The 9,009-nt window shown below is 35.6% G+C and overlaps 1 protein-coding gene and 9 non-coding genes across 23 annotated transcripts in view; all 10 read left to right on the forward strand.

Moving 5' to 3' along the window:
* The window catches only part of LOC142164569 (small ribosomal subunit protein uS11y-like), a 47,749-nt gene that overhangs the window by 2,131 nt on the left and 36,609 nt on the right, over positions 1 to 9,009 (forward strand). For 6 of the 14 annotated variants that reach the window (XM_075222451.1, XM_075222452.1, XM_075222453.1 and 3 more), the window contains exons 4-7: positions 540 to 625; positions 7,677 to 7,884; positions 7,979 to 8,098; positions 8,887 to 8,972. In XM_075222451.1, the coding sequence (XP_075078552.1) occupies positions 540 to 625; positions 7,677 to 7,697 (107 nt within the window). In that variant the 3' untranslated portion in view covers positions 7,698 to 7,884; positions 7,979 to 8,098; positions 8,887 to 8,972. Of the gene's footprint in view, positions 1 to 539; positions 626 to 693; positions 7,330 to 7,676; positions 7,885 to 7,978; positions 8,099 to 8,196; positions 8,243 to 8,886; positions 8,973 to 9,009 lie in introns of those variants that run through there. The other 8 variants (XM_075222457.1, XM_075222445.1, XM_075222444.1 and 5 more) reach the window with 4 other exon arrangements.
* On the forward strand, positions 4,497 to 4,589 carry LOC142165592 (small nucleolar RNA Z266). Its single transcript, XR_012696252.1, has one exon. It is a non-coding gene; the product is annotated as a small nucleolar RNA Z266 (small nucleolar RNA).
* LOC142165611 (small nucleolar RNA Z266) lies at positions 4,756 to 4,849 on the forward strand. The gene has a single exon (XR_012696270.1). It is a non-coding gene; the product is annotated as a small nucleolar RNA Z266 (small nucleolar RNA).
* LOC142165578 (small nucleolar RNA Z266) lies at positions 5,209 to 5,304 on the forward strand. The gene has a single exon (XR_012696238.1). It is a non-coding gene; the product is annotated as a small nucleolar RNA Z266 (small nucleolar RNA).
* LOC142165622 (small nucleolar RNA Z266) lies at positions 5,426 to 5,521 on the forward strand. Its single transcript, XR_012696281.1, has one exon. It is a non-coding gene; the product is annotated as a small nucleolar RNA Z266 (small nucleolar RNA).
* On the forward strand, positions 5,761 to 5,856 carry LOC142165579 (small nucleolar RNA Z266). The gene has a single exon (XR_012696239.1). It is a non-coding gene; the product is annotated as a small nucleolar RNA Z266 (small nucleolar RNA).
* LOC142165625 (small nucleolar RNA Z266) lies at positions 5,978 to 6,073 on the forward strand. The gene has a single exon (XR_012696284.1). It is a non-coding gene; the product is annotated as a small nucleolar RNA Z266 (small nucleolar RNA).
* LOC142165570 (small nucleolar RNA Z266) lies at positions 6,195 to 6,289 on the forward strand. The gene has a single exon (XR_012696230.1). It is a non-coding gene; the product is annotated as a small nucleolar RNA Z266 (small nucleolar RNA).
* LOC142165565 (small nucleolar RNA Z266) lies at positions 6,801 to 6,895 on the forward strand. The gene has a single exon (XR_012696225.1). It is a non-coding gene; the product is annotated as a small nucleolar RNA Z266 (small nucleolar RNA).
* On the forward strand, positions 6,938 to 7,033 carry LOC142165589 (small nucleolar RNA Z266). Its single transcript, XR_012696249.1, has one exon. It is a non-coding gene; the product is annotated as a small nucleolar RNA Z266 (small nucleolar RNA).

Genomic DNA, 9,009 nt, shown 5'->3' on the forward strand with positions numbered 1-9,009 from the left:
CTATATGGATGGACCTAGATGATTTTGTTCAGCATCTAGCATCCTCTTGTTTTTTCCCTATGTATTTAATTTTTTCACTGTAGGTGTGGGTTGGAGATTTTTATAGCAATAGAATGTCCAGAATCTCTAGTGCTAGGCAACCCTTAATTTGTCGAAAACAACAAATAATTGTTATTGGAACGAAATGGTTTTAGGTGAAGGGAACTGAAAATTTGAGGTTACTTATAGCCAGTTTTACTAAAAGACATTGCTTATTTCGAAGAAGCGTGTGCTTCACTCAATGACGCCATCGAAAAATGGTCTTTCTTCGATCTTAACATAGGGAATTTGGATCAATATTGGCATTATTGCATTTTTGGATGCTATAAGAAGCTATGTCAAATGTACTTTGATTAGTATAGTATTAAAATCATGTTTGTCTGCCAACTTTTTCGTAAATTGTGTGCTTCACTTCAAGTGCACTTTACTTCTCGCTTCTCGCTTCAAGCTACATATACATTGTCGTTTGCATCTCAATTTATTGTACACCATGGTTGCAGGTGGAATGAAGGTGAAGGTTGATAGAGATGAATCTTCTCCGTATGCTGCCATGCTTGCAGCTCAGGATGTGTCACAGCGATGCAAGGTAGTGTTCTGTGTAGTTTTTGATTATTTATTATATCTTAAATTCTACTTAACCGTTAAACACATCAGATATCTAGGTGTGTAGTTCATATCTTCATCTGGGAAACTGCATTACGCACCAATTTTCATGAAAGAAGAAATGAGGACTTTTTGCCAGGATGGTATAGACTTATGTACCTAGATTGAATGTTGGCTTCTATTTAAACAAGGTCATGAATTGGAGTTGTATCTAATTTCACTGAGCCTGGAGATGTGCAAGGGGTGGTGTTTCGTCTGCTGCTGCATGACCAATAAAATGTGTCAAATTAAACAGATAGTTTTTCTAGCAGTAAGAATCTTGAGACCTTTTTGGAGCTTCTGATTGCCTCCATTCTAGACCTCCTCTGTTCTCTTTCAATCCATTATCAATTCGGTTTTCTTTCCATTTCAGTGCGTAAATTAAGGAGAGAGTAAGTGAAGAAGGATGTAAGAAGAGCAAACTAGCACCAAAGGGTGTTAATGAAGTAGGCGCAGTTGTTGGGCCCTGGATTTCAAATTCTTGTAGAGGGTTGGTGATGTTTTTTCATCGGTCTAAGCTTGGGTCGATAGAGTTGGCTGATATTTGTGTTGGTGGAAGATAAAGACATACTCAATGGTATGGTTGAGGTGTTAGGTCATTTCATTCATTTGTATAAGAAAGTACATACTCGTTAGAATATTTGAGGTGCTTGTGAGCTAGTTCGTACACCAAATACAAAAATTCAGCAATTACATTTAGATGGAGTGAGCTAACAATAGAAGTTCTAATGGGAAGATTTATTCATTTTTCAAGCACAAGTGCTCTTCTCTCTCTTTCTCTCTATCTCTCCGAGCAGAAGTAACTATATCCAACATTTAATTGTGCATAATTTCCCAAAAAGATACAAATGATTAATTTAAAATTCAGCAACTTAAAAGAGTAGAATCTCGAACCAGTAAAGTTCAAATCTTGGTGTAAGTCTCTAATGTATAGTACACCAGTGTGGATGGATGATGCTAGCTTATCACAAACTGAAACAATCTTTTGATTTTAGCGATACCTAAGGAGGTGACTTAGTGATCAATGAAAGCAAACCTTGGTAATCGGGGTTCAAATCCCAATACGGCAAAAGAATTTACTATTAGGTGATTAGTTTTTTGATTCCTATTTTAATGAGCATGTAGATAACGTCCGGAATAATTCAGGTGTGCGCAAGCTGATCTGGACATCATCGAAAAAAGGCAAAATACATAGTTTACCCATTGACCTTGCACCCAAATCCCTGTTACACACCTCTCCATCACATACAACCTTTTACACACCCGACCTTTATAGAGTATGTCTAAGACACACCACTTTGCCCACGTGGTCCGTGCGTATCATTACCATCAAATGAAGCGTGTGAACATGATAATTTTTGTATCAAATGTTAATTTTTTAGTTTATTTTTATTTTTATTTTAAATAGGGTCATCTTCTTCCATGTTTAAAAACCACCAAAACTACCATAGTTGCTCCCTAACACTTAGACCCACTTCTCTCTACCCGATCTACTCTTCTCAAATAGATCTACCTAGATTTTTCATATCTCTTCTTGTTGATCATTAGTCTTTAGTTTTGTAGATTTTTTTGTTAAGAAATTATAATTAGAGTTGAACAATTTAAACTCTTTGTAGCTCCACCAACCATTAAAGCTTGGCTCAAGCGTATGTACACAGAAAATTCTTTTCTTTTCTAGAAAGCTTAGCTTGAGCTTTTGTCATGGTTAAGTTAAAATTTTCGAAAGGGTGGATTTTTTGAAAGTATCCCCAGCCGCTAAAGCTTACCTCAAGCTTTTGCAGATAGGCATATTCTTTAAATTTGTTAATGGGTAAATTTACAAATAATTAAATTGTAAAATTCTTAATCTCCTTCACTAAGAAATGCACATTCCTCTTTATTATTACTAGTCACTACCTCGCTGCTTCAGTGTTGGAAATCGAAAGAGCACGAACAAAAATTGAAAGCATGGTGATGGCAGTTAAGGTGGACATGATGAAGAAGACATGGATATAATTGTAATTTTATATGTTATCTTGATATTATTAGTCAGTGACACGTGTCACGACTTTATTGGCGCGTGACTATACACACACGCTTTGAAAATCTGGTGAAGAAAAAAATGGTGTGTAAAAGGTTGCCCGTGGTGGAGAGCGGTGTAACCGGAATTTGGATGCAAGGTCGATGGGTAAACTATGTATTTTGCCTTAAAAAAAACTTTGGTTTCCTCAAGAAATGAAACTTCATTATTGTAATAATCTTTTCGGCCCAACTAACTTCATTCACGAGTAGTAAGGCCTAGGAATCATTATAGGGTTTTGGCCCATTAATGCTCTTCAAAAACCCTAAAACTGGCTATTCTATAAATAATCTATTTTTAACAATTTTTATAGCCGAATATCGCTAGGAAGTGAGCTTCTTATTTGTTGCTAAACCAAAGTGAGCTTCTTCTCTGTTGCCTTAATTTCATGCTGTTTAATTTGCTCTCTATCCTTTGTTTTTCTTAAATTGTTGCATTTTGGGTGCCTATTCTTTTTTAAAACCCATAGCAATTTGTATGCTACGGGGGATGTTATATGTACCCATATAGATATTGCCATTCTCAACTTAGTCAGCTGTGTTTTCTTCTGTTGCAGTTGATTATCATGACTGGTAAATTTTAAACTTTATTTTATAACTATGTGACTTTGAAATAAATTATGTTTATTGTTGTTTTTAGTTTTTCTACCGTTCAATTGTATGTAGTTATATGTTTATATGCTGAGGAGGAGCTATGTATTATTTTATCTCCTGCTTGTTAAGTGCAAAAGAGGGTGTTATTAGTTCCCAATATTTATTTCCATCCTTCAACTTTGTCAGCTGTAATTTTTCCTGTAGGTTATTTTCATGAATGGTACAGTATTATTTTGCACCTTATAACAACAACAAACAACAAAAAACCCAATGTAATCCTACATGTGGTGTTTGGGGAGGATAATGTGTACACAGTGTTACCCCTACCATGGGAAGGTAGAGAGACTGTTTCCGATAGACGGGAATCATAATCACATCACTTGTTGAAAAGAAAACAATGGGTTATTGTTTTGCACCTTATATTGCAAATTAAGTATTAGCATTGATATATTACCAATTGTTTTTTAAACTACAAACTGTTAAAGTTTCGTTCAAACATTTGGTGATACAAAGTTCTTTGTTGGAAAATTTGTATTTTTATAAGTATAATTTTTGAGAAATAGCACTTTATGAATAGACTATTTATTCTAGATTAATTTTGATATTTTGCGCAGCCCTTAAGATCGCCTTCCACTATATACATGGAAGCGTTTTGAGTCATAGCTGCGCTACACTAACTTTGTATACACATAGCCCCTTTTAATGTACTTGTACATATAAAGGGAGGGCGTGGTATATGCTGGAGATTATCTTTAGGGTTTTCCTTTAGGAAGTCTCCTTTTACCTTTCCTAATAATTTTTGGGTCATTTCCCCTTTTTTGGTTCTATCTTTCCTATTTAGGATAATTGAACCAAAGATACTTTGAATGACTCTAGTTAAGGTGGGGTGTACATTACTTTGCAAGTTTTATTAGTAAATCTACTCTTTGTGATGGCAAGAATGATGAAAAAATTAGATGTGCGAGAGGTGAATTCCTCTTTGAGCTTAACATCGTGTCTTATTCATATTCTGACTTCCTTGAGTTTTTGTTTTTCTTTACATTCTGTTTCATTTTGCTTGGTTTTTGTTGTGTTGTAGCGTGCAATACACCTTCAGTGCAGTTTTTGAAGGATTCAAACAACATATCATTTTATTGCATGTTTTTATCACTTTATTCTTTAGTTATGGCAAGAATGATGAAAAATATTAGATGTGCGAGGGTGAAATTCTTTATGAACTTAACATCGAGGCTTATTGATATTTTGACTTGCCTGTATGTATTACTGTTTTGTTTCAATTTACATGACATACTCTGATTTATAGGGTGTATCATTGCCATACTGTGGGATTGTAGAACCAAAGATACTTCGGTTTGCTCCAGTAGATTTGGGAGAGGGGATGTACACTATATTGCAAGTTTTAAGCAGTAATTGTAGTCTCTGTTGTGGCAAGAATGATGAAAAAATTAGATGTGCGAGGGGTGAATTCCTCTGTGAGCTTAACATCGAAGCTTATTGATATTCTGACTTCCCTTTTTTGGATTACTCCCCAGTTTCAATTTACATAACATAGTCCTACTTATAGGGTGTATCTTTGCCGTATTGTGGGATTATATAACTAAAGATACTTCAGTTTGGTCCAGTAGATGTTGGGGGTGGTGGTGGTACATTTTATTGGTAAGTCTACTCTTTTGTCATGGCAAGAATGAGGAAAAAAAATTAGATGTGCGAGGGGTCTATTCCTCTATGAGCTTAACAATTTTGACTTGCCTTTATGGATTACTTCACTGTTTCAATTTGCTTCTTGTAGTCTGACTTATAGGTGCCACAGATTGCTTTAGTAGATGGGGAAATGCGCATTTTATTGCAAGCTTTATTGGTAACTCTACTCTTTTGTCATGGCAAGAATGAGGAAAAATAATTAGATGTGCGAAGGGTGTATTCCTCTATAAGCTTAACATCGAGGCATATTTATATTCTGACTTGCCTTTATGGATTATTCCACCGTTTTAATTTGCTCGTTGTAGTCTGACTTATAGGTGCTTCGGATTGCTCTATTAGATGCGGAAATGTACATTTTATTGCAAGCTTTATTGGTAAGGCTACTCTTTTGTCATGACAAGAATGAGGAAAAAAAATTAGATGTGCGAGGGGTGTATTCCTCTATGAGCTTTACATCGAGGCATATTTATATTCTCACTTGCCTTTATGGATTATTCCACCGTTTCAATTTGCTTGTTGTAGTGTGTCTGACTTATAAGTGCTTCAGATTGCTCTAGTAGATGGGGAAATGTACATTTTATTCCAAGCTTAATTGGTAAGGCTTATGGATTACTTCACTGTTTCAATTTGCTTCTTGTAGTCTGACTTATAGGTGCCTCAGATTGCTTTAGTAGATGGGGAAATGCGCATTTTATTGCAAGCTTTATTGGTAACTCGACTCTTTTGTCATGGCAAGAATGAGGAAAAATAATTAGATGTGCGAAGGGTGTATTCCTCTATAAGCTTAACATCGAGGCATATTTATATTCTGACTTGCCTTTATGGATTATTCCACCGTTTTAATTTGCTCGTTGTAGTCTGACTTATAGGTGCTTCGGATTGCTCTATTAGATGCGGAAATGTACATTTTATTGCAAGCTTTATTGGTAAGGCTACTCTTTTGTCATGACAAGAATGAGGAAAAAAAATTAGATTTGCGAGGGGTGTATTCCTCTATGAGCTTAACATCGAGGCATATTTATATTTTGACTTGCCTTTATGGATTACTCCACTGTTTCAATTTGCTTCTTGTAGTCTGACTTATAGGTGCCTCAGATTGCTCTAGTAGATGGGGAAATGCGCATTTTATTGCAAGCTTTATTGGTAACTCTACTCTTTTGTCATGGCAAGAATGAGGAAAAAAATTAGATGTGCGAGGGGTGTATTCCTCTATGAGCTTAACATCGAGGCATATTTATATTCTGACTTGCCTTTATGGATTACTCCACTGCTTCAATTTGCTCGTTGTAGTCTGACTTATAGGTGCTTCGGATTGCTCTAGTAGATGCGGAAATGTACATTTTATTGCAAGCTTTATTGGTAAGTCTATTCTTTTGTCATGGCCAGAATGAGGAAAAAAAAATTAGATTTGCGAGGGGTGTATTCCTCTGCGAGCTTAACTTCGAGGCATATTTATATTCTGACTTGCTTTTATGGATTACTCCACTGTTTCAATTTGCTTGTTTTAGTCTGACTTATAGGTGCTTCAGATTGCTCTAGTAGATGGGGAAATGTACATTTTATTGCAAGCTTTATTGGTAACTCTAGGGGTGTATTCCTCTATGAGCTTAACATCGAGGCATATTTATATTCTGACTTGCCTTTATGGATTACTCCACTGTTTCAATTTGCTTGTTGTAGTCTGACTTATAGGTGCTTCGGATTGCTCTAGTAGATGGGGAAATTTACATTTTATTCCAAGCTTTATTGGTGACTTTACTCTTTTGTCATGGCAAGAATGAGGAAAACAATTAGATGTGCGAGGGGTGTATTCCTCTATGAGCTTAACATCGAGGCATATTTATATTCTGACTTGCCTTTTCAATTTGCTTGTTGTAGTCATAACGGTAAATCTACTCTATCCTTATGGCAAAGATGATGAAAACAATTTAGATGTGCGAGGGGTGAATTCCTTTATGAGCTCAACATTGAGGCTTATTGATATTCTGACTTGCCGTTATGAACTATCTTCTCCGTTTTAATTTATATAGCATAATTTGATAGGGCATGAAGTGTTTCGTGTTATACGATAATGTTAGTACTTTCAAGTTTTCTACATAATCGTACCAATCTAGAAAATGTTCCTTCATGAATTAACTATCTTTGTTAATCTTAAATTTTATTTGTTTGACTCTATAAATCATTTATATTTCTTGCTTGTCATTGGCACGGATGATGAAACTACTATATGTGCAAGAGTCACAAATGACTCTGTGAGCTCTAATAGTTATGCTAATGTTTTCTGACTTGCCAATCTTGCCCTTTTCAACATATTGGCTTATTCATTTATTTGCGTACAAAGTGAAGCTGTATGGTCATGTTTTCGGACAACTCATCCTTTGACATCAAAATGCTTATGTAGGCAACCATGATATACCTAGTGTGATCTCACAAATGGAGTATGGGTAGGGTGTAGTGTACGTAGCACCTTACCTACCTTCTAATAATTAAAAGTTTAAATCAATAAAGATTTTACCTTAAATAAACTCTTTCCTTGTTTGGACTATGCAACATAACTATAACACATTGTATGTTAATCTTAATATTCAATTAATTAAGGTTAAATCATTTGATTTGGCAAAAACTTCTTATGAGAGGGGCAGGAGTATACGTATCAGAACTAGAGGGGGCACTCACAGTCAAAAGGAAAAACAAGGGGCGGCACTCCAATATCAGAAAAGCTCATCCCCCAAACCCTAACTGTATAAACAGAGGACAGCTATTTCATCAGTTTCCACCTCAAAGTAAGGTTATTCGCTAGCTGTTCAGTATCTCTTGAGCTTCTCACTACCAATGCCAGCCGAAGCCATGGTACTGTTTCTCTCCATTTTCGATTATTATTAGCTTGATTTATTATACAAAAATATAATCATCTATAATTTTTTGTTTTAATTTGGTTGTGTAGTCGAGGAGAAAGACTAGGGAGCCAAAGGAAGAGACAGTAACACTTGGACCAGCAACGAGGGAGGGTGAATTGGTGTTCGGTGTTGCTCACATTTTTGCCGCTTTCAACGATACTTTTATTGTGAGTTGTTTGTGACGGTTCTTATGAGATTATAGAAATTGAATTTATGATTTTAGTGTGCGCGCGCTGAATTTTAATTTACATGTTAAAAAATGCAGCACGTGACTGATTTGTCTGGAAGAGAAACTATGGTTCGCATTACTCGTATGCTTTAGTGTGACATTTGTTTCTAGTAGTTGCTGATGCTATTATTTACATTTTTTGTTGTTCGGTATATCATTTAAAGTTGTTGATTTCATTGTTTAATAGCTATATGGATGGACCTAGATGATTTTGTTCAGCATCTAGCATCCTCTTGTTTTTTCCCTATGTATTTAATTTTTTCACTGTAGGTGTGGGTTGGAGATTTTTATAGCAATAGAATGTCCAGAATCTCTAGTGCTAGGCAACCCTTAATTTGTCGAAAACAACAAATAATTGTTATTGGAACGAAATGGTTTTAGGTGAAGGGAACTGAAAATTTGAGGTTACTTATAGCCAGTTTTACTAAAAGACATTGCTTATTTCGAAGAAGCGTGTGCTTCACTCAATGACGCCATCGAAAAATGGTCTTTCTTCGATCTTAACATAGGGAATTTGGATCAATATTGGCATTATTGCATTTTTGGATGCTATAAGAAGCTATGTCAAATGTACTTTGATTAGTATAGTATTAAAATCATGTTTGTCTGCCAACTTTTTCGTAAATTGTGTGCTTCACTTCAAGTGCACTTTACTTCTCGCTTCTCGCTTCAAGCTACATATACATTGTCGTTTGCATCTCAATTTATTGTACACCATGGTTGCAGGTGGAATGAAGGTGAAGGTTGATAGAGATGAATCTTCTCCGTATGCTGCCATGCTTGCAGCTCAGGATGTGTCACAGCGATGCAAGGTAGTGTTCTGTGTAGTTTTTGATTATTTATTATATC

The sequence above is a fragment of the Nicotiana tabacum genome, chromosome 10 (genome assembly GCF_000715075.1).
Source record: "Nicotiana tabacum cultivar K326 chromosome 10, ASM71507v2, whole genome shotgun sequence".
Lineage (NCBI taxonomy): Eukaryota > Viridiplantae > Streptophyta > Magnoliopsida > Solanales > Solanaceae > Nicotiana > Nicotiana tabacum.